Here is a 25,335-nt window from a genome sequence, read left to right on the forward strand (position 1 = left end):
ATACACGTCATCGTCTCCTACTGATGACGTCAACATAGGCACCACAACATGACATAACAATGGCAGGCAGGCAAAAACAATGAACATTTTGAAAACTTGCTGGACAAAAAAAATACTTAAAACTTCAGAGTGGTTTTTTGGGGGGAATAAAAGAAAAAACAATTCAAAATACAGCAAGTTTTTTCCAACCCACAAGTAAAAACCCACCCTGCGACGCCGTAATGTTGTGATGAATAATTCATATCCAGTGACTGTAGGGGGGAGTATTCCGGGCTAGGGGGAGTGACCAACCCGGGATTTCCAAATTGAAAAAACACAATAACGTCACCACAGAAGGAGGGAGGAGGAGGAGAAGGACATCTCCGCAGTAAATAAGTCCGTATCTCTTCAGTGTCAACACTGTCAGGAAGCAGTAAAGCTCCACTTGTAGAATTAGTGTCGTTATCTATCTAATTATCACTGCATCAATTGATGAAAGCTGCAGTGAATCGCTGAGGAGCAACCTCTTGACGCTCCTTGCCTGTCATTTACAAACACTTAAACATAGTAACCAAGCGTGAACAGACAGGAGCAGAATCGGCACCATGAGCCGGTCCGTGCGCCAAGAGAGCCCCGCCAGATATCCCGAGAAGAGGCAAGAACAGCGAGTTGCTTCACCACCTGCTTCCTTGTCCGGGCATGGTGGTGCAGGGTCATCGCCGCATAAAACAACCCGCAACAAACAGCATCTGGAGGGGGTCCTGAAAAAATACACTAATCTTCTGCAGGGCTGGCAGAATAGGTGAGTGAAATACTGTGTAATTTTTTTTTCATTATTATTATTTAACTTTTACTGCATATGCCATTGCTGCCTGTTTCATTTGTAATCCTACTTAGTTTTTGAAGCTTTGTATTAGGCTATGTGTCAATATCATTGCTTTTTATTTAGAGTGTTCGGTCAACCAGAGGTGAAATTATAAATAGAGTTTTATTACAGCTTCATATCAGATGCTTGATGCTTGAGAAATTTAAGCGAATGCATTTAAGGGGTTTTGACATCAATCAATAAAGCAATTCCAAAATCTCGGATTTTGTTCTGTTTCATAACATTAAAACACAATCAATTTTCATTTTCCATTAGATACAATATTATCCATGCCCTCAAAGTGGATCAGCAGTCTAGATAACTGATGAATACAATGTTATATGCTGCAAATGCAAATTTATCCAGCGATAATAACGTATCATTCATCATTTTTCGACTGCTTATCCTGCTCAGGATTGCGGGTGAGCTGGCGCTTCAATTAAGTGAACATACATTTCTGGGAAATTTTGGAGGAACCCATTTGTAACTCATCATTCCATTATTTGTTACGCGTCTCTTCACAAGGGTCGTGTGGTTGCTGGAGCCTATCCCAGCTATCTTCGGGCAGTAGGCGGTTCCACCCTGAACTGGTTCCCAGCCAATCGCAGGGCACACATAGACGAACATCCGCACTCACAAACACACCAAGGGACAATTCAGAGTGTCCAATCCACCAACGATGCATGCGTCTGTTCCAAGTAACTTTAAACAAAGGCTGCTCATTGTTCTGTATTAGTCAGAAGGAGCCTTCGTTTGCTTTGTACAACTTTCAAAAATAAACTGAAGTGGGCATCATCAGTCCGGTTAGTCCATCAGTGAGCTTCGTTTAATATTTCAGGCCGGCGCAGTCTATCCGAATTGTTGGCGATAGCCAAACCGCATCGAGAACGGACCTACTGGTACTACGTCACACACACGCTGCCAAATACAGAAAAAAATATAAGTGTTGTGTACCTTTTCAGTCTCACGGACCTCATTGTCATGTTTTTATTTCACCAATCATCACGCTGTGCATGTGTGTGTCTGTTGTTTTGATTAGAATTTTTTTGTCAGCTTGTGTGGTTCCTGTGTGTGATGTGGAAATTATATGAGCAACAATTTGCAGTTCATGCAGTGTATTTTGAACACCACAAAGGTATTTTGCAAATCTTTAATCGCTTGTGCAAGAGATGCATCACGGCAGTACAAAACATTGTCATCCGCTCAAAGGTGGAGTCCTGCATTTGGTTGTTCACATAAATGGTCAATGAAAGTGGACCTAACAAAAAACCATGCGGCACACCCTTGTGAGCAGATATAATGTCAGAGCATACACCATCATATCTAATGCGCTGCGATTGACTGCTAAGGAAGCTTGAAAACCAAGCAAAAGCTTCTTCTTAGAGCCCAGAGCTCAGAAATCTACATTTGAGAGAATTTCGATGGAGTAAATATTAAAATCACTAAGATGATCAAAAATACTTAATGACATGTATGGACTCAGGAAATATGTTTCTATTTTGCTGTAATTCATTGATTGAGGCATCAATTGTACCCCTCTTGGTGCCCTTGTGGGAGACAGCACACTAATACTGAATATACTCACCACCCGAATCAGGTTCTAATTTATTTTCTATAAAAATGTAATGATGAGCTCAGTGTTTCCATCGGCGCAGTGTTCATGTCGTAGTGGATGAGTGACACATGCACTGCATTGTGGCCCATGAATTTCATCACAGCCAATTTTTTGTTCATTACCTCCCGCCTACTGACTGCATTGTTATATGCCGTATTTGTAGCTGTTCAATTGTTCCCCGCATGCTTCCATTCATTCAGTTTTCGTCTGTTTTCGAAACATTGCTGAGAGGAATTGTGTGGGTGGGTGTCCCAGAAATACTGAATGAGTCATCCAGGAAAGCCCTGCATTTGTTCTTCTGCTGTAGCTTCTCTCCCACTATCCGCTCCCTCCCCAACTCGAACTCTCTTCCTCTTTATTGTAAACTGTCCAGCTGGATCGATAGAAGTATCCAAATGTGTAATGAGCTCTGTGATCACACTTTGACAATGTGATGTATACTTAATTCCAACACGCACGCACACAGTTCAAAATGTTGTGCTTTTTTTAGAGGTTTATTTATTTACCAATAACTTCGGTTGAATTGCAACTGTCGCATCCTTTTGCATATTTTTAGTCTTATCCCCAACATCAGTAGCTCACTGCTTCTTGACTGTGGCAACGACTTTTCTGTCAAATCTTTCATCCTGAAGTGGCTCTTGAGGTCAAGAGTGAAATGAATTTTGTTCTTTCCTTGCCTTTCGAGAATGCTGACTGAGCATTATCACACAACCTATTCACATTCTCTGCATCTGGTATTCCCAGTGTTGTGGCGTATTAGGTAGCTCACACAATCACTGTGTTGATTCTTCACTGCTCATTATGACATGGTTTGAAATAAAGGGTCTCCAGGATGTTAATAGGATATCCTGCTGCTGACAATTTATAGTATCATTCAATTTAAAGTTAGATTTTCGCAATACACACATTTGGCCCTCATTTTCCTCTGTTGTAAATTCTCTCCCTCTCGCAGGTATTTTGTTCTTGACCCCAAGGTTAGCCGGCTTGACTATTATCGAAATGAACACAACAAAAGCCTGCGGCCCCCAAGAGGTTCCCTGTCTCTCCTCGGAGCATTGGTTGTCTCGTGCAGTGACTTGCCTTACACGTTTTCTGTTCAGTCCCCGACTGGTGAATCCTACAAACTTAGAGGTAATTGTGACATGTAATACTGGATTTAGAGATTCTATAAAGATATACTGTACATGCATGTAAACCTTATATAGGCGTTCCTGGCATTGTTGCGGCACCGCCATTGTGCAGTCAGTGAAATACATTTCTTTTCACCTTTATCCTCAGCTCCTCACTAAACTTGAATTGATGCCTTGTTAACACTGTACACCAGGGGTCTTCAATCCTGTTCCTCGAGGGCCGGTGTCCTGCCTGTTTTCCATCTCTTCCTGCAGCAACACACCTGATTCAAATGATCAGGATCGTTATCGAGCTTCTGCAGACCTTTCTGAGTATCTGATCATTTGAATCAGGTGTGTTACAGCAGGGTGGTATTAAAAACAAGTAGGACATCGGCCCTCGAGGAACAGGATTGAAGACCCCTGCTGTACTCCCATCGTTTTCTGGAAATCGATTTTATCACTATTTTATGCATAATGCTGCTATCCTCATCTGTTCTGCGCTCTTAAAAAAGGTTCAATCCATTTAAAATTGGGTCATTTTGTACAATACAACCCAGACATTTGGGTTGAATTGGCCCAACAGGTTGGTCCCTTTTTTACCCAAAAGTGTTTATTTTTGACCCAATTGTTTTTAGAGGATACGTTTTGTTCAGTACTGAATGTACAGTACACTTTGCTGCGGATATAACTTATTTGAAATCTCTTTCGGGGACTTGATATATTCCTAATGTCAGTCGGTCATTGTTTAAGTTTCGATGCCAACATTTTTATTTGGCAACTACTGTCAAGACTGCCGACATTGCAGTAGCTTTTAAACACATGTAACCCCTATAAAAAGCAATAGTTAATCAATTGTACTTTTTATAGGGGTTACACACACACACACACACACACACACAGCTGAAAGCCATTTTATTGTTTACACCTGGTGGCCTTAATTGCACATATTGTTCACTGAACGCAACACGTACAGAACAACATTTTAAGAGTCGATGGAAAAAGTTTCGTCAGTTATTTAAAATTTTCAACAATAAGTCAAGAGCTTGAATCCTCCTGTTTCTTTCTTTGTTAATCGAATCAATGAAACCAAAATGATAAAGTAGGTCATATTCAAGCATGAATTCTTTGTTGCTGTCTGTCATGAATGCAAAGCAGCAGTTAGAGCAGTCTTACGTATCTTTCAGCATCAAATGCAGAGGAACAGGATTTATGGATGACACAGCTGCAGCTATGTTCTCGATGCCACTCTGACAATGGGGCTAAGGTACACACGCACACGCACACACACATGCACTCACACGGTCATTTAAACCACTCGTTAAATTCTGCATTGATCACGAGACGACAGTGTTCAATCAATTCCCTTCTCTTCCCTGCTTCCTTATTGGATTAGTACTACTCCCAAGATGTGCTTGGCCCGAGATTTTACATTTCGAGACACTGGAGAAAGATTCGATTTCCACCCAGCTACTGTACTTGTAAGCTATAGTTAGTTTTATCCAGCCTCTTAGAGCTTCTACATCTCCTCCACTCAGGCATGTAAAACAGATGTCTCATCTCTCCAATGGCTTATCCTCCCTGACACAATTTCACTATCACAGGTATGTGAAAAGCAATGCAGGCACAGGATTGTGATGTACAGCATAATGTGACCTGCAGTCACCAAATGGAGACCCAAACTAATCCAAGTGCTTTGATGCTGTTCCTTTGTTTTCCACCTTTACAAAAATGACTTAATGTCCTTTCCATTTTCATCTCACCGCTGAAAGCCTCCATCTGCTCACTCTTATAAACACACACAGCTGTACCAAGCGGTTGATATATTTAAGCACATCTTAGTGTGGTTCATTTGCTGATGTGCTGAATGAGCACTATGTGTACTGTGTTTAACCTGATAGCCATGTGACTAGCTAGTATTATCTAATGACTATTATCTAATCATATGCATACACATATGTTCGTCATGTCTTGTAGCCAGATGCATTGCTTCACTGCCATTTTGCTCATAAACTCATTCCAACTCTCCCTCCACCTCCCAAAACTCAAGTCTTTTATTTGTCACGTACATACAGTATTTATATTATTATATCCACAGTGTGGAATTACCTATGGTCGATATAAAACAATAAACCCTGTGATTTCTCCGAGCCAATCAGTGACTGAAGGTAATTATAATAGTGGAAACGTTATCATTAAGGAACTTGAATATACTGGTAATCATCATTACAATGATATAGAATTTCCATTGATCGAAAATAACAATTTCAGTTAAAGACCAAGTGTGAAGTCATTTTAGTGCTAAATGAAATCAAAGTAAAGTGCTAAACATTATACAAAAAAAAAATAATGTCAATGTCATATATTCAACAAAATAATGATTTTCCCGAAGTGACACACCCGGAAGTGATGGAACTGTTGCTGAGACGTCTTTCGGTGTCATTGCTTAAATTGATGAAACAGTCGTAAAGCGAAAACTGCAATTCTAAATTTGGATCACATTTTAATTGGGGTGGCGGGCTTTGGAACCAGAACTTCACGCTTCGAGCCCTGCTGTCCCAGGCCATCCCAACCTTATCCATAGCCTCATATTCATCCATTTTCCCTACGATAAACAGGTCTTTCTACTTGTGTCTCATTCCTAATGGGCTGATAATTTCCATCCGATTCTCCTGCTTCTGCGTGTGTTTTCGACTTATGCTGGCAGTAGTGTAGCCTGAAGGTGCAGTGGGTGCAATAACAGAAAGGAATTAGGTTACCGACTGTCTCTCATCTTTCTTCTCATGCATTTCCTTTACCTCTTCTGGCTGCTGCTTTCTCTTAGAGATCTCACATGGTACAATTCAAGCAAACAAAAGATAACTGCTGATTATTTATTTGAATTTGGAGGTTTCACTGTATTTTTAGCCTCAGTTGAATAATGACAAGACAAAGAGGACTTGTAAACTTGTTATGAGCTGATGTTAAGTCAGGAAAGGAGAAGAAAAGGTGACGTTTCTATAAAGTCTTCATTATAGTTGTGGGGAAGAGACAAGAAACTGGTGTGAAAAAAGAAAGTGAGAAATGAGTGAAAGGGGTAAATGAGAAAATGATGTGTGAAAGCCACTGAGAAACATTAAACGGTGTTGAGGGAAACACAAAGACAAGATGCATTACACTTTCTAAATCTTTTAATAAAACCCACAGACTTATATTTTATGGTATAATTGGAAATCTTCATAAAGTTGTATATTTTTTGTTTGTTTGTCATTTTAACATACAGTGCATTAGGGGTGTGCGTCTTTCCAATGAAAGATGATTCGATACATATCTATATAAAAAAACGGAATGCGATATAATTCAAGGACAGTGAATTTGAAAATATAACAATTTGATTCAATATGGTATAACTCAGGTAAAGAGTGTATTTATTATGCCATAAGTTTAGAATACAAATTCGTCAGTACCACCCTAATTTGCCGGTTCGTCTCACGTCCTCCCTTCGCGACCTGGGCACCGTTTTGTCCTTATTCATAAAAATAATGGCCCTCTGTTGCTGTCCGTCTTTATTCTTTTCAAGCAGTTTTGTCCTGGCATCTATCCATCAGTCCCCACCTCACGTAAGAAGAAAAAATTGTCAGTGCATGATGAGAGTAGCTAAATCTAGCAGTAGAAATGTATTTGTACTCATCTTAGCTGCTTCCAACGAATAGCCGCGGGTCTCAACATTCTTAATGGAGTATTATCTGTACTGTGGCACTCAAGAGGCAGTGAGAGACATTTGCACTCTTATTACAAGCATTAGACTAATCTTACAAAGTTTTTCTTTCATGAAGAGAGGTGTTGCACGTCAATTGTCAACACGTCATCCACAGTCAGTGTCGCATCAAAACTAAAATTATTACACAACAGCAAACTGAAAAGCATACTCCCACAAAATGAAACAATAAAAAAATGGAGACATATAATTGACACAAAACAAGCATATTAAATGCTATTTTCACTTATTAGTGCTGCAAAGCATGCTGGGAGCGCATTTACTGGAACATTGATCAGACTTCTGTCGTCTTGTTAATTATCACACCAGGCAAATTCACAGACGAGCTTGGACCGGGGGCGCACTGTAGAGATGGTTGTATTAATTGTACTTTATTCATTTGCACAAATGAAACGTAACTCAAAAGGCTTATTTTGGCTCTCAATTGCTTCTTCAAACCCGTGCGTGCATGTGAGCGCGCGGGCCAAAGAGAGAGCGAGCCAGTACATTACACAAGTTCATTCTGATCCGGGTGCAAATATTTTAATTCTAATCACTCGGTACTTAAACAGACGCACAAAAACCCATTTCCGCCCTTGCTTGGTACGTCGTTTTTTTAAAAAAAAAACTTCTCTTTCTCCCTTCTCTACCCCAAAAATGGGCATCTGTCTAGGATGGACGGATGGACCTTTCTGTAAATATATCATTTCCTTTAAAGAGATTTGTCATAGACGAGCACAGAAGTGTATTTGTAGCTTTTTTCACATATATTATCATGTAACAACATGTACAAGCGCTCCAAAGCCCCGACTATTTAAGTTAATTCAAAGAATCAACAAATCAAAGGCTGCATCAATCTAATTTCTACCAATTATTTATCCATTGCTTTTGTCAGTTTGAAGTTATTTCATTGACATATTGGTATTTGTTTGATTATAATTTGCCCACAAGTGTAACCATCCTTTTTTTTGCAGTGATGAAGTAAACTTGTTATTTGTGTTTGGGTGTGATGAATCCAACTCTATATTTAGGCCCATCAGGACTTTAACTGTGAAAGTGTCTTCACATCTTTTCCTCGCTGTCAGAGGAGTGATGACTCACCCTCCCCTGAGAATGACACGTGTTGAGTGAAGCTGTGTGAGAGTGTGTGAAAAGACCTACTTTGACTTTGCCTCTGTCTTATCCAATTTACATTTTATGTTTAACTGTAGTTCTTTGATACTGGACTTTCTTGTGCACAAAGCTTTTTCAGTTAGTGCTTCACTGGTCAAATTTTAATTTGCTTTTATTATATATAAACTGGCCTAATTGCACTTGTATTTGACATCTCCACATGGACAAAGAGTGTTACTAATACTACTGAGATTGGCTCATGGTAAAATAAACGTAGAAAAATGATCATAGAAACAACAATCCCAACGATGTAGACAGACAAAGAAAGAAGCACTGCTACTGAAAGGCAAGGTTTAAAAATAAAACTCCAGCCCTTGAGTGGAGGAGTGTTTTAGTGAGCTGAAAGTCATGCTCAAATAGATCTCTAGACAGATGCATGGCCATGTAGCGCTCTATAAATAATCAAGTGTTGACAACTGAATTTTGACATGGAGAGAGGAGCATCAGTATTTGTGTTTACATGAAAACATCTTGAAGCACAATGGTCCAAAGCTTAAACGGCTTAGCAATGCCTTTCTTGAATAAGATATGGAAATTACGATATTTCAGAAACTGCTCCATTGTTGTGATTTATGTAGTTTGTAAAATTTTACAATATAAGAACATTATAATAGTATAGTTTGCAGTGATTGTATCTCACTCCAATGTAGAGCATGGTCGACCAACCTTTGAGAAACCGTGAGCTACCTTTTGGATAGTATTTAGTGTGAAGGTTTGATATAAACCTCTGAAAAAACGAATTTACTCAAGTAACCTTTATTCACATGTTATAATTCGGCTATACTGTATGTTATCATTAAATACATAAATATTGATATGGAACATTTTTATTATCTGTAATCGCTGCAAGTGTTTACATTTTCATATGATCACTTCTACCACATTCCATTCCTCCAATCACCTCACTCCATCACCGGTGAGCTATTTTTAGAAGAGGCCCATGCATGGGCTACCTGTGTGGTCCTTGGGGGCTACCTGGTGTCCGAAGGCACAAAGTTGGTGAACGCTGGTGTAGAGGATTACAGTCGTGGAGAATGAGGGTTTGCGATAACTAGTTGTCCTTACTGTTGAAATCACTTCATGAAAGAATACTTGTGATTAATAGTCATCGCAGTTCATCTCACATATTCGTTAAATAAGCTGCTGTCCCAGTTGTGGTACTCGGAAGCCAATGCCACTCCTAATTACATTCAGGGTCACAGTAAGCACTCATTATCTCTCTTCTCACACGAGTCTTCCTCTCTATCAATTGTATTTGTCTGCCTGCGTTCATTCGTCATTGAGCTAATGGAAGTATTTCTACTGCTCTATTACCGCTGCGATGTGGGGAAAATAAAGCATGAGGGAAAGAATAGCTATGTTTTGATCAGCGCTGGTTTGTCAGAGAAAAAGAAAACTCCCTCCAAAGCACAATGCCCCGCCTGTGCAGAGTGCATGTCGGGCCTTTGATGATATATTGGTCGGATACATATGCGAGCTCTCTGTTCAGACTGAGATGTCGTATATGATCTAGGACCACACATGAAAAGTGGCCTGTCGGTTGGATTTGAAAAAAAAAAATAAAATCGGAATAGACCCATTCAGACTTAGCCTTATGTAATGGACACCACTAGAATCTTCAATAAAAAACGTATTGCAAAATATTTATAAAATCAAATTTAAGTCAAGAACAAAAAATTTAGATCAATGTCAGACAAACCAATTAACAATAACGGTATCAATGCAAAATAATTAACCATAAACTAACAATAAGTTAAGCTAACAGCCTGCATTTGCTATTTTGGACTTTGCTAAGACAACTATTGGCTACTTTGGGTATTGGACATATCATATGGGTCAATTCTCAATGTGCTGGCCTCATTAAGATTTCCCCCATGTTTGTCACGGACTGAAAAAGAAAGAGAGATATGAGTAAGGACCAAATCGATTGACCGTTTGTTATTACAATAAACATGTAAAAATGCATGTGGCTCACCTATCTGTCCATCCTATCAAGCTACGACTTGGGCTTGAAGAGCTTTGTAGATTTAGACAACCACTTACGATTAGGTCCATATTTTTTACAATATAAACGTGTCGACGCTCTTATAAATGTTTATTTCGGCACTTTGTTGCAGCCCGCTGTAGAACAAATTACTGAATCAATGATGTGTGGTACGGAGGTGATCAGTCTTCAGCTCAAAGTTCTGGATGCTTTTAATGTTGCCCAATGAGTTATAGGCTTGTAAATCGGCTAAATGAATAAAGTTCCCCTTATATGTGCTGGAAGGCTTACATGCTTATTGTCGATGTTGGCCACACTGCCTTCTTATTAGTTATGCAGACAACTTTATCAAGTTTAGCTGAAAGCAAGGCTGGCAGCTCTCTCAGTGCAAGTTCCCTAACGTTATCTTTAGGAAGACATGGGCCGGGTTCACAAAGGCAACCGGGCTGCTTTTGTTCCCGTTTTTGTCAAACACCCATAATGTCTTATAATTGGTCTGTCACTGTTCTGTTGTTCTTCTGATATCCATTGCATTTGTGTCTTTATTTGTTTTCTAATTTCCCGCTAATTTATATTACACCATATGGAAAGCGCTTTGTTACAGGTCCAGCTGTTGAGGAAAGCGCGACATAAAAAAATTATCCTTTGGACTGAGGTGTGTGGAGAGTGGACGTGTCCCAATAATTAAGCCCACATTCTTCGATATTAAATGTGTCCAATATTTATGACCAAAAATGTTCTTGTGTTTGAGGAGAGCAGACTCCTCTCGAGCCATTTGACTCCGTAGACTGTGACGTGAACCGTATGTAGCCAATCAAGATCCACCAAATGCATGCCAGAAATAAATAACCCATATTGAGTAAACCATCTCATAAACCTGCACTTGGCTAGATGAAATAACCCAACATTTCTAGTGTGTAATTTCTTGTCTGTCTTTCACTGTAAGTGAGGGAAACAATTGACAGGATTACACCTGTAGGAAAATTTGATATGGTTTGAGCTTTTTCCAGTAAACATGGCAGCCCTTTTATAAACAATTAAATGTTTGCAACAACACACCCCAACAGATGCTCGCCTTGGGCATTGATTGTAAACCATCTTTTGCGATCTATGGGTCTGATTTTAGGGGATGACTGAGCCACAAGGGGAACAGAAGATCCAGGTCAGCTCCAATGAATCTCTGCCCCCAAGAGCTGGACCTCTCTCCTCCCTGAATGAGGTCATAAAAAATCTTCAAAACAATTTGAGCGCAGCCATAGCAACCTGCTCACACGGATAAACACTTCAACCGCATTCATTTTGTTTGTCCGAAACTTCTATTATATTGACAACAAGAAATTATGGTTATGATCATTAAGATATGGAAAAAAAATGTGCACATTTTCAAATGTTGGTTATGTTCTAGTTTTTGCTGAAAACAAAGAAAAGCTTGTTCATTCTCTCCCTCTCACACTCCGGTCTTTGCCCTTGCTTTAGGACTTACTCCTTTTAAAAGCTACTTCTGCAGCCACTTTGAGCTGCTTGGGAGAATGCTTCACTTTGCTACACCACAATGTTCGATCCCACAACCAGAACCAGAATCATCATTCAATGAGTTTGAGTGAGGCAACCTCTGCAGAGAGAGTCAAGTCCTGGAATCAGCGCTGCAGCTCTAGCGTGCACCAGGTGGAACCCGGTAGTCTCAAGTCGAGCAATCAAAGCCCGATTCACTCTGTTAGTGACAAACAAAGTCCCAAACACTGCAGCTATGGAAGAAGACAAGAAAAGGAGCACAACTACATCCAGAGTCAAGCAGGTGAGTTGACTGATGATGGCGATCAGACTGTGTGTTTTTATCGAGAATCAAGAAAAATATTTTGTTTCAAAATTGTATTGCAGTGCATCATGTACACAATGCAAAGGCAATGAACACTTCAGCTCTTGCCATCAGTACTGTGTAGTGTCAGTTTCCTAGTCACCCTGAAAAAGACAAGTAATATAAAATCAACAAACACTTCTTCTCATTGCATTAACATTTGCGGTACACAGAAATAATAAATAATAATCGAAGAGTAATGTCTTCTTGATTGTTTTTAACAGTAGGCTACATTTTGAAACGTTCTACTGACATCTACAGGAAAAATAAAGCACTTCTAACACTGACTGCAAATGCATTTATTGAATTTTTTTTTTTATCAGAGACTAATGTGTCCCTAACTGTATTTTATACATTGATTAAAAAGAAATGGCTTTACTATTTTTTTTTTTTTGCACATCAGGTTTTTGAAATATTGTCATTTTTTGGTATTTAGGTTTGACCTGTAAAGCACTTGTGCAATATGGATTTTACCAGGCGTGGTAATTTATTGTATATTGAATTGTATAGCTATGAAATAAAAAAAAAAAAAAATAACTTACTGATTACCTTAGTGTTTAATTAATAAATATTATTAAATAGATTACATATTATTATTTTTATAATTATAATTATTATTATAATTATTATTATTATCATTATCATTATCATTATCATTATCATTATCATCATCATTATTATTATTATCATTATAATTATTATTATTATTATTATTGTTGTTGTTGTTGTTGAAACCTGATCCTTTGAGGAAAGCAATGGCATATTCAACATCAGCGCCCAAAAACAAATACTATACAAAAGCTCACTTTGTTCGCTGATTGATCAAAAATAGTACAAATTTGCTGGCAAGTGTCATTCATATTGATGACAATTGTTCAGACAGTGTAAATGAAGTGTCCATGTTCACCATTCTGCAACAGGATCGTAACCCTTGTATGACGCTCAAGTTTCCAATTTCAGTTAATGTTTAGTCTTTGGAGACTGCAATCTGCTAATGAGATCAACACTTAAGATCCTATAAATGAGAGACTCGTGAAGTGGGATGTGTTAAAAAAAAAGTGTTCAAACCTCTAAGATATTCGATGATTCATGTCATGCGTACGAAATTACAGATTAAGTCTTTCACTTCACATCTTTACTTTGTTGTGATATAATATTAAGTTTTTTTTGGGTTGTTTTCAAATATTTTGGCTGACCTTTGTAAAGCTAACGGTGTATGTTTACGTTCATTATTTTGTAAGCCCTTGTACATTGGCCCAAACTAAAATGTTTTAAAATATTGTCATGTTTGCTAACTGAACAGCACAAATGTAGGGACATTTGGGTATGTTAGATTATTTCTTTGTTACAATAATCTTATGCCATAGGAAAAGGCGACAGCAAAATAAGCACTTTGGAATTTGCAAAGATTTGGTAAACGTTAATAAACAGATTTTCCAATGGAATACGATTCATTGACAGGAAGCATTGCTACAATAAAGAAATGCTTCACCCTAACACAAATACAAAATTGCTTCACTTGTCTGAACTATTTATATTTAACTTTAAATGACTAAGTGGGTCATCTTTTTGTCTTCCAATTTGGTATCACTCTGCAGACAGCTCGACTGGATGGATTGGATCTCCTCAGAAGCAGATGACAAATGATGCATCGAAATCGGCCATCTTCAGTAACCTGTCCCACCATATTGAGGTATTGCACGCTCTGTTCAATTTTCTCATGTCTTAGCAACAGCAAACAATAGTAAGGGAGATAACAATATTTATTTATTTATTTTATTTAATGTGTGTGTGTGAGCCTTTGTGTGTGCTGTATTCGAAAAACAGTACGAGCCTAAAAGTTTTCATTTAAGACATTTATATATGATAAACTCATTTTAAAGTACTCTTTCACCTCAGGGAACGTTGCAGTTCTAGTTTTGGGAGCTTGGACCAGCTGCATTTGTCATCTATTGATTGATATTGATTGTTTTTCACACATGTTACTAACTCAACAGTCTGTTTAAAAAATGTTTGTTATTGAGAATGAAATTAGTCTGGAGTGAACATAAGATTAAGAAAGTATGACGGTGGTTTTTTAAAGTTATTTATTTTTTTTTTTTTGTGGACTGGTCCAGTTGATGGTTTTCAATCACCAACATTGAGCAGTGTGTTGTGATTACTTATTTTCATGTTAGACCTGCTTTGCCACATGGAGGAATTCACAGGGATATTGTTTTTTAAAAAAAATTAATTATTATTTTTTTTTTATTGCATTGTTAAAGAAAACGGGAATTTTCTGTGGAAACCACTGAATGTAGAAACCTTGCTTTAATTATTAGGCTGCTGGGTGAACCACTTTGTCCGTCCTGATAGACAGACGATTTGACACTCTCCAAACCTTCATAACGCATTAACTGGACGTTCCTCACGGGGGAGAGTAAAGAGCAAGCACTGTGAGCTAAACGGGAATGCAGAGTAATTTTCGTCGTCGCAACTCTTCAGGGGGGAGAAATTGGACCTGGTTTGTTTTTACAGGCAATTTAAGGAGAATTTGGATCCAATGGAAGTATATTAGTATTACGTGAATATTGAAGTACATTTGGCCCCTCTGCACATGACAGAGCTCTCCTTTTTACTGTTCGTCCTATTTGAGTCATAACAAAAACCCTATTGATTGGGAATTATATCAGACCCAATGCTCTACAGTCACATGAGTACATTGTGTCTTTTTCTGTCCCTACTCTACTAGATGTAGCTTTCAACTGTCACTGATTTCTTTCCTTGTGACTCCAAATTGCTGTTTGTCAGAGTTCATTTTGGTATTATAGTACATGTACACTTGGGCCTTCATCAGATAACTGATGACTGTATATTATATTCTCTAAAAATAACAGCCAAGGAAGACCAAGCACAATAAATGTGTGTTAAGAGTGAGGAATATCTCGTCTTGGGAGGTGAAATCGTATTACATGTAGACTCGGGCTTTAATCAGGTATAATTATTAGATTATATACATTTAAAAAAACGTAGACGTTTCTGTAGGCGTCAAAGTGTACTTATCTTGTGATAGAATCCCTTCAGGTTCTCCCTGCTTTTCTAATCTTGATACATTTTTGATCTATCTACAGGGGATACTTTGTACCCCAACATACACAAAATAAGCAAGTGGATGAAAGCATCATTTGCCTTATCATTTGTTAGAATTTTTACTAGATACAGTTCATGTTGAAAAGTCCATTGTTGTACCCTTAAAAGGAGCTTTATAAATTTACCTGTCCTCTGTGCTTTGTTATTCACTAAAACTAAAAATCATTCAAATTGTTTTTGTGCTTGGGGCAAAGTAATAACATTAATAACTCCGGACATTGCTGAAGTGAATTGAGGATCTTCTTTTAGACCAATTAGTGATTTGCTGCCATCTTGAGGCATATATAGGCAATTACAAACCTATTTGCGCAAAATCAAAAAAAAGTTTGTGTTTCAGTTTGATGCTAATTAATAAACTTTTTTTTTTTTTTTTTGCAATTTCATACATATTTTTTTGCCAGTTGTGTTTTGTAGCTGCCTCTAAACACTTCGTTCAAACCACAATACATGCTTGTCTGAAAGCATATGTTCCCATTGATTCGTTTACAAAAGACACTCACAGGCTAACATCTGCTTTTCCAGAAGAAGCGGTGCCTCAGGTCATCTTGACATCTCTGTGTGGGTTCTACTCTTTGCTGATTGTGGCTAAAAATGTGGTTTTGTTCACTGAAGAATCATTTTTAGATGGTGATGCAGTTTCAGTATAGTAGATTGAGAAACAAATAATATAATCAATAAAAAAGTGAATTTATGCTCAAATTTTATACTCAGCTGAATTTCATCTTAACGAAGGAAAGACGTGTTAACTAAACTGAAGCAGCTGTGTGTTGAATGATGTCTTTGTTTTTAATGTTTTTGGCATGTTTGTATATTTATATCACAAGGGGTGATTGAAATACGATTACATTTAGTTATGGCCACTAACTACAAATGAAATAAATCTGGACAAGCAGTCTATTGATTGATTTAATTATCCGGATGTGTTGGAATGAACAGTGGTGCTTCTCAAAATTCCAAAAGACAGCAAAATCATTTCATTGCCATTAACAGTGTTAAAAGCAAATGAATGAAACCAGTCTAGAGCAGGCAGACTGCCTGAGGGAAATGAAAGCGTGAGGGAGTGAGAGGGAGCTATTAAAGTAGGACGAGTTGTGATGTACATGGTGAGCGTGTAAGGGGTGGAGCTTATGTGTAAAGCTGGATAGCAAGACAGAAAGCATCGTGTTAATCTGCCTCTCAAAAATACACATAGACAGACCTTCTTGCTCTTTCTCCACTTTTATTCATTTATTTTTATGACTTTGCTATCCACTTTAGATATATATTTTTATTTTTTTCCCCTCTGTCACTCTCACCTCTTATTCCGCCTCTCTCTGTCTGTCTGTGGATGCTGGACATGAAATCCAACAGGACTCCTATGTCTGCAATGGTTGAATGCAAGCCTAGCAAAGTGAGTGGCTCTGTGTATGTGTGTGTGTGGGGGGGCTAGTTGATATCATACATGTGTTAGAGTTTTATAGCGGTGAAGTTAATGTTTGAGTTTATTTGTATTAATGGTTTGAAACATATTGTGACAAAGTAGACAAGTGGCACTTGGGTGGTATCCGTGCTTCCTTCCACAGTACAAACCTAATGGAATCCTCTTAATTGCCTGGTGGAGTATGAATGGTGTGTTTACAGAGTGCGACAATTCATAAAGCAACTTTGTTTTGTATAATATTCTATACTAATGAATCGATATTTGACCGCAGTTCTGTTGGAATAAAGACAAGTCAGAATGCAGGAAAATAATTGCACTCAGCATACTGTCATTATGAAGTGTGCATGTACAGTATTTTTGCATTTTTTTTAAAGAAGTTATAAGCATTGCTGTATACATTTATGTCAGAGATTCCAGCCCCCAAAACAATGTTTACATGTGATAAAGTTGCTTTTCTTATACAATTTGAATAAAAGCATTGCCAAAACATGTCGATTAGCAGGGAAAGCAGCAGCCCGGCACCCTTGAGAGCCTGGATCCGAGTGACGAGACCACCGACACAGAAGACAACGAAGAGGAAGACCTAGGAGTTCTTGATGAGCAACGAAGCATCATCCTTCATCTATTGTCCCAGCTCAAACTTGGAATGGACCTCACTAAGGTGAGCTTCTCATCCCTGCCTTTGTTTTGTGTTACTAATGTGACTAAATCGTCACTATGTAAGTGAGTATTGAGATGGGTGTATGTCAGTAGAAAAGAGGTTGTTGGACATGAATGCGACCGAGTTAATCTAGGAGACAAGCAATCTTGTCACAGAAAACAAATATCAGCATTCAGTCAATGTAGAAGTTAATTATACCAAATGGTGTGTGATATAGTTATTTATGCTACACAAAATAAAGCACACTCCCCACTTACATAAGATAGAACACAGTCTGGTCCATTGCAGTGGTTGACCATATTAATGAACAATGATTCTTATAGCAAAAACTCCCATCATAAAACTCTTAATGAACTGTATGTTAGGTTTTAAGTCAAATTTTAGTCCACTAAATCAGTAATTTTCCCAACCACTCTGTGGTTGAATGCACAGTGTTAATTTCGTTAATTCCTTTGCTCTCTAGTGTTTGCGCCCATCGACGTTTTGGTTGCCGTCTGCACTCACATGGCTTCTGCTCAGGTGATTGCGGTGACTCTTTCAGACCAATGAGCTAATGTGATTACTGATGGCCCACTGCTCTGGATCACAAGAATGTGCTGATAGAATAGAATTTAAGAAAGACAAGGATTTAGACTGTGCTTCACAGGCAGCCGAAAGTGTCAACAGAAGCGGAGTCATCCACTCCCAAAATCAGTAGCCATCTGTTCATCTGCATTCATCAGATCGGCTGTAGCTCCCACCGCAACCCTAAATAGAATGAGCTTCTGGATATAGAAAATGGATGGATGGATTGTGTTTGACTGGATCGTGTAGGTTCCTTTTTAAGGGTGCTCTGGCACCAGCCGACCCGTGCAGCGCTTAGTTGCCCTTGAATCTGAAAGTCATGTTGCTTTTGACTGATATGAGTACTCTCTGTGGCCTGGACGTGTTGTAACGTATAATCAATGCAATTGTTCCTCCTGCCAGTTGCGAGTGATTACCACTACCTTGCATCATACAAATAAGCCGAATGAATTAAATGTAATCACATGCATGAAAGTTGCAGTTACGTATTATTGTATCATGAAGCGGTGGCATGTAAAAAGGAAGCATGGGTGAATGCAGAAGGGGACAGGAGAGGGGTAATTGCCCCGAAGCACTTAACGATCGTCCCACAGTCGATCATCCCACATTACTAAGCTCCAGATTTTGTCACATTAAGCATGGGGTTCAGGACCCAATTGCAGGGAATCAGGAAGCACTGAAAAACAATGTCATTGCAAAATAACAAAAAGGTAAACAAGGTACTCTGGATCATCAAAAATACAAAATCAACAGGAGTCCAAATTAAAAGGGTTCAAGTCACGATACAAACGCTTGGAAAAAGAGTTGAGTCAGTTGACTTGTTCACAAGGAACAAGACAACAAACCACCACAAACTGACAGAAACAAACTGGCAACAACATTTTTGATTTTATATTTCATTTTTCCTGACTTTTTTTTTTTTCAATTTTAGCTGTAGTTATTTAGTTTATTTTTTTACTATTAAATATACTAGAATAACCTTGGTGTGGCTCACAACTAAGGCCAACTGCTTATACACAAACAAAAATGTCAGATGACGATCATCCATATGGTTCACGCTCCAAAATTGAGTGTGAATGTGAGTGTGAATGGTTATTTGTGACCAGAGCAGCCGTGTACGCCGCCTCTCACCAAATGTCTGCTGAGATCGGCTCCTGCTCACCCGCTTACTTAATTACGACAAGCAGGATAGAAAATAAATGGAGAACTAATCAACTATAATGACTTTGTTCTTTCAATCTTCCGCTCACAGGTAGTGCTCCCTACATTCATCCTGGAGAAACGCTCTCTACTAGAGATGTATGCCAATTTCATGGCTCACCCTGACATGTTCCTCTCGATCACCACTGGGAGTACGTCGGAGGAGCGCATCATCCGCTTTGTCGAGTACTATCTTACTGCCTTCCATGAGGGCCGAAAGGGTGCGGTGGCCAAAAAGCCCTACAACCCCATCCTGGGTGAGACCTTCCGCTGTACTTGGTGTGTGCCACGGGACTGTGTTCGATCCCTCCGAGCTACCAGCTGTACGGTTCCCAAATCAGCAGCTTCCTTCACATCTACGACTTCAAACTCCTCACAGAGGGGGACAGAGAGTTGTAGTGGGTTCAAATCCGACTGTTACCAGGTTCGCTTTGTGGCAGAGCAGGTGTCTCACCACCCGCCTGTATCAGGCTTTTACTACGAGTGCAAGGAGAAGAGGATGTGTGTTAATACTCATGTATGGACCAAGAGCAAGTTCCTGGGCATGTCTGTCGGAGTTTCAATGGTTGGAGAAGGTAAGGTCACTTTTTCTTCATATTAAACCCACTTTTACATTTGTAATACAACTTTTAATTTCATATTGATCGGTTCATTGCCAACAGCCAGGGGTGGAAACCCTGTCAAGGCATTTGGTAAGGGTGACAGGTGCCACCCATCGCCACCCTGTAAAACTAACTGTGACTGCAAGAATCAAATGTTATTTATTAAAGCCAGATTCTTTATGAGTTTACATACAGGTTAATTGCACATTTGTTCTTTAAATAATCCATCCATCCATTAACTGTACCGCTTCTCCTCAAGAGGGTGACAGGGGTGCTGGAGGCTATCCCAGTTGTCTTCGGGCAGTTGGCGGGGGACACCCTGAACTGGTTGCCAGCCAATCGCAGGGCACACAGAGACAAACAACCATCCGTGCTCACACTCATACCTAGGGGCAATTTAGAGTGTCCAATCAACCTACCATGCATGTTTTGGGGTTGTGGGTGGAAACCGGAGTACTGGACGAAACCCACGCGGGCAACGGGTAGAACATGCAAACGCCACACAAGAAGGCTGGAGCCGGAATCGAACCCACGACCTCTCCACTGTGCTGCCCTTTCTTTAAATATACTGTACAGTTAAGTATTAATGTATTGTGGCAGAGGTAATCTAAGAATGCTACATCCATGCGAAAATAGCTCCTCCCCTAAAGAAGAACCAATTATGCTTTATACAATATAAAAGTCTTTGTCTCAAATTTGCACGACCATGTATGCTTGAATGTATTCAATCAAGAGAATACACATGCGGAAAAGTGAATGCACGTGTTTGAAATAATAATACAAACTGAAAGGCATGTGTAAGTCAAACTAATTAAATGGAAGTGTTCAATACTTAGAGTACATTTCTGCTTGACATACTCGTTGACTCTGCGTGTGTGAACGTGTGCGTGCACGTGAGCGTGCGCGAACTTGTCTGTGTGTGCGCGCGTGTGTGTCTCGGGGAAACAGATGTGAATACATTTGACCAGGACATAAGACAGCTGGCTGTTATATAAGCGTCCGGGAGGAAGGGAGAAGCAAGGCATGATGGGAGCTCAGTTGGGACATGTGGCATACAGTTGGAATACTCAAATCAATATAAACTGTAATTGAGGTCAAGCTAACTAACCTGACACAGACACTCTTAAATGCTTGTTTTACTTTGTTTCTCTCTCAGAAGGATTGTACTTTGAAATTTAATTACAATTCAAATGTGTAAAAAAAAATAATAAAGTAATACAAATAATTGGCCAATTTCTTTTGCTGATTTTTGACTTTTAAAAGAGCTAATATTGGCCTATTAAATACAGTAGGTCAAGCCCTAGTTATGCCATTATTTAAGGTAATTTGAACAAATTATTTCTTATTTCAGAAGTGTGTCTCAAACTGGTAGCCCTTTACATTAGTCAGTTATCAAGAAGTAGCTCGCAGCTTGAAAAAGGTTGGTGACATCTGCTCTTACCAGTTCGCGCCCCACAACGCACACCCCCGTCATCATGCACACTGCACATCCAAAACCTTTCTTAAGATAGCCTAAGAGAGTCGTATCAATGCTCAATGTTCTCCTCTCAAACTATTTTGAAGTGACTTCATGGAATTGAATATTCCAACAAAACTTAGTGTATGCAAACAATCACAACTGTTGCATCTATCACATGACACTGGCTGGCCCATTTCAATTTTATTTCGAAAAGACAATGCCAACCACAGAGCATCAACACCTTCCTCACATCTGCGCTTGATAGCGCATCATCATCTAACGGCCTCAATGTTCTCTCCCTCCGGTACGCTGCACGATCAAGGTCCCTGGATTGGTGTTCCCATAATTGTGGGGTTTGCTTTTTCCCGTTTTCTGGGATGCCTCTGATTTCATTACAATCGACAACATGATTACTCAGGTCTAGACAGTCCCTGGAATGACTAAATATCTGGATTTGGTCCCCTGGTTGATGCCCACTGCTGTTCTGGAATTGGCTAAATGCAGTGTACAAAAATATAGTGTCATTATTTTTATAATTTTTTTTTACTGTATTTGTGCTTAGATCGGACTAATTTTGGCACACTTAGGGTATTTTAGCAAATCAAGGAAAATCCACTTGTCTATGTTTTTACCTTGGGTTAATTAACTTTGATTCTATTCGGTTCAGTTCAATAAACAAGTGTAGTGCACTGCAAAGCACTGAACATAATTTGATGTCTCACATTGTCACCAACCAGTTTTGGTCATCTTTGTTGATGAACTGAAGCCTACAAGTCGTGTCGTTATTGAAAATCTATGAATTTAATCAGCCCATGTCTGTGCCCTGTTGTTCCCAGGTGTACTGCATCTGTTAGAGCATGATGAAGACTACGTGTTCACGCTTCCTTGCGCCTACGCCCGCTCCATTCTGGCCGTGCCTTGGGTGGAGCTGGGGGGAAAGGTTACAATCAGTTGTGCCAAAACCGGGTACTCAGCTACTGTCACGTTCCACACCAAACCTTTCTATGGGGGCAAAGTTCACAGGTATGATACTATTACTTTACTAGGCTACACTATACGATACTACAGTTATTAAACATGGATGGGGATCGAGTTATGTCGCGAATAGCAACAGCAACGGTAATTGACACACACCCAAAAAGGGTTTCATGGGCTATAGTCCTTTTTTCTTTAAGGCTATGATTCTCACTTTGCCATTTTTCCTTTGCCCCAAGACACCATGTCATATATTTATGTTCGACATGGCTGACCTGATCACAAAAACAGAAAGTGTGTTTTTATGTGAATAAAGGCGGATAGCTTCCCCCAAAAAATTTGCAAAAAAGGTGTGAATATTAAGGGATTCATGGTATACTGTAAGTATTAAAACGTATTTTTTGTGTCATAAGAATTTACTTGACAGGAAACAGTGGTCGAAAGGAATACTAAAAATAGTGGCAGTTGGTGATATGGCAATAAATTAGATCCCTCGAAAGGTCTGTCGCTGCAAAAACATCCCGCTCTAAATGTTGTCCTCACGTCAACAAATCTGCCTTTTACAGAGTAACAGCTGAAGTTAAACACAACCAGACAGGAAACATAGTGTGCAAAGTCCAAGGCGAGTGGAATGGTGTGCTGGAGTTTACCTACAGTAATGGAGAAAGCAAGGTGATAGATACCTCCAAGTTGCCTGTCATCAAAAAGAAGATCAGGCCAATCGAGAAGCAGGAACACAATGAGTCACGGTGAGTCAGCCGGATGCATAATTAAGAAGCGAAGGTGCACTGTGTTTTGTGGATAGAACGCAAACTAGTTACTGGAGTTCTTTTGTCCCTTCCCGAACATGTTCTGTGTGGGACTCTTAATCATCACTCCGTTGTAATTTGGAACTGGTTTGGAACTTAATGTTTTCAAGGGGTGTCTTGATTGCTGTTAGCTACCCGCTTGACATCCGCAGACCCATTGCCAGACCATATGCTGGTGGTCCTTTTGGCGCATGACCAAACTCATGTGGTGATAGTCTGATGGTGTGTCCAATTCTTGAAATAATAATATTGAGCTATTGACGAGCCCACCTGTTCCTCAAACCTGAATCCAATTCAGGTACATTGTGAATTATGACCACAGACTGAACAGGTTGCTGCGCTGATGGAGGTCTGGAAGCCCCTTTGTAGTCTTGCGTCCATTCACAGAAAAGTTGTCGGCGGGCCGTCATGCGCCGAAACATAGCCAGCTACGGGGTGAAGCCGTGAGGCACTGAAAGGTAATCGTTGATGTGTGGATGGGGTGGTGGGCGGAGAGCGAATGGCTGCTGGTTGCCATGATGGTCAGGTCCGGTCCGGAAATACACTAGCCACTCAGAAAAAGTCGCATATTTTCCCGAAATTCCTGATGGCCCCCCCGATGGCAGATGTGGATCTGAATCCAGTCTTATGTGTTGTTGTTTTTTTCATTTTGGTATTCAATTATGACTCCAATGTTGTTTAATAATGCGACACGCAAAATTTTGACATGCATACTTTTTCATTGAGATTTGGCATATATGATTAAAGTGTTTTCTTAATTTGTTTTGTGGGGAAAATAGTAAATGCAATATGTGAAGATGTAGAGTATGTGGTTTCTCTGCAGCGTAAACAACCCCACTTGTTTTTGTGTTCTGTTTGTAGGCGCCTTTGGCAGCACGTAACGGCATCTCTGAGGGCCGGAAGAATGGATGACGCCGCAGAACACAAACACCGCCTTGAGGAGAGGCAACGCAGCGAGGGCAAACAGAGAGCTGCCACCAAAACTCATTGGAAACCCAAACATTTTATCAAAGAGGTGAGATTAGAAATGTTCCAAATGAAAGCAAACTAATGGCAAAATTTCTATACAGATAGACGTATATCCCGATAACTATATATATATATATATATATATATATATATATATATATATATATATATATATATATATATATATATATATATATATCCCAATATAATATTTTCCTTACTGTAAAAATCTGAACAGAATGAGTAAGAATTAATTAATTATTATATATTTACAATTCACATACTGGGTATATTAAAGTGTTGTTAAATGTGAATCTGAAGAATGTACAATTTGGCAGTAACACACTAAGGATATTAACATTTGAAATGATAGATTTTAATAAGATTTCACCTGTTTTGACTTTGCATTGCATACACAGCAAATTTGTTTCTTGTTTGTGGTTCGAATTGGAACACCACGGACGTTTCATCAAATACTTTAGCCAAGAATCTGTTTGTAAAGGTTTTAACACACATACCTACATGAATGAAAACAAAAAGTATTTCATTTCATCGTATTTTTGGGTGTGTAAACAGGGTGAAGGTTGGGTATACCACAACCCACTGTGGAAAGTTCATTGACCAGAAACCATGGAAGCAGTTCTCCATCCCAGGGAAGAAGTGGAATAATCGAAGCAGTGGGTTCCACCATCAATTGTGCGGACAAATGAGACACCAAACACATTCAGAAAAAAACTTAGAATCATCTAATTGAGCCTTTCACACTGTTGAGATGACTGTATTCAGAGTAGGCGTGTAAATCAGCGACATGAGACCACATGTGAACTCTTCAGTTTTTACTTTTCAAAATAAAACAGTTGCATATAACCCACTATATAATGTAGTGTAAACAACACTGCTTAGGAGTATGTGAGCATTTTTATGGTTAAACGTCCAAATGCTTGTAATTAAGAACTGCTCATTTGGTTCCACTCAACTGATCCTCTGGTGAATTTAATGAAAACATTCTTCCGAGGAAACTCTTTTGCACATTTTTAGAAAGGTTGGTTGAAATAAAAAGAACAACAGAAGAATAACATGTTCTGTCACAAATGAAATGCCTTTCCCTTGTTGAAAAGACCAGATGAACAGATTCCATCAACAACCAGATTCCAGATGTCTCATGTATATTATCCAATTAAATATATACACTATATTGCCAAAGGTGTTTGCTCACATGTTTTGCCTCACA

General features: G+C 39.1%; 1 protein-coding gene across 2 annotated transcripts; it reads left to right on the plus strand.

Annotated features, from left to right (window-relative positions):
* The first annotated feature begins 203 nt into the window (after window positions 1-203).
* On the plus strand, window positions 204-24,864 carry LOC148329471 (oxysterol-binding protein-related protein 10-like). 2 transcript variants are annotated; one of them, XM_088307241.1, is made up of 13 exons: window positions 204-781; window positions 3,412-3,590; window positions 4,756-4,835; window positions 5,107-5,172; window positions 11,588-11,680; window positions 11,938-12,256; window positions 13,915-14,009; window positions 17,365-17,526; window positions 19,343-19,865; window positions 22,188-22,374; window positions 22,893-23,075; window positions 23,997-24,150; window positions 24,681-24,864. In XM_088307241.1, the coding sequence occupies exons 1-13, from the start codon at window positions 585-587 to the stop codon at window positions 24,723-24,725; spliced, it is 2,283 nt and encodes a 760-aa protein (XP_088163367.1). In that variant the 5' UTR covers window positions 204-584; the 3' UTR covers window positions 24,726-24,864. The 2 variants fall into 2 exon arrangements, with proteins under 2 accessions (XP_088163367.1, XP_088163368.1); XM_088307242.1 differs by lacking the exon at window positions 5,107-5,172 and having other exon boundaries at window positions 205-781; window positions 17,368-17,526.
* The last annotated feature ends 471 nt before the right edge of the window (window positions 24,865-25,335 follow it).

Source organism: Idiotropiscis lumnitzeri, chromosome 10 (genome assembly GCF_059441095.1).
Source record: "Idiotropiscis lumnitzeri isolate Australia: NSW breed Sydney's pygmy pipehorse chromosome 10, RoL_Ilum_1.0, whole genome shotgun sequence".
Lineage (NCBI taxonomy): Eukaryota > Metazoa > Chordata > Actinopteri > Syngnathiformes > Syngnathidae > Idiotropiscis > Idiotropiscis lumnitzeri.

What these genes read in the sequence shown, in the direction of transcription:
- LOC148329471 (XM_088307241.1), top strand. Translation starts at nt 585, where the DNA reads ATGAGCCGGTCCGTGCGCCAAGAGAGCCCCGCCAGATATCCCGAGAAG. An exon ending in TGAATCCTACAAACTTAGAG is followed by an intron (nt 3,591 to 4,755) that starts GTAATTGTGACA and finishes CGTATCTTTCAG; the next exon opens with CATCAAATGCAGAGGAACAG. An exon ending in ACTCTGACAATGGGGCTAAG is followed by an intron (nt 4,836 to 5,106) that starts GTACACACGCAC and finishes TCCTCCACTCAG; the next exon opens with GCATGTAAAACAGATGTCTC.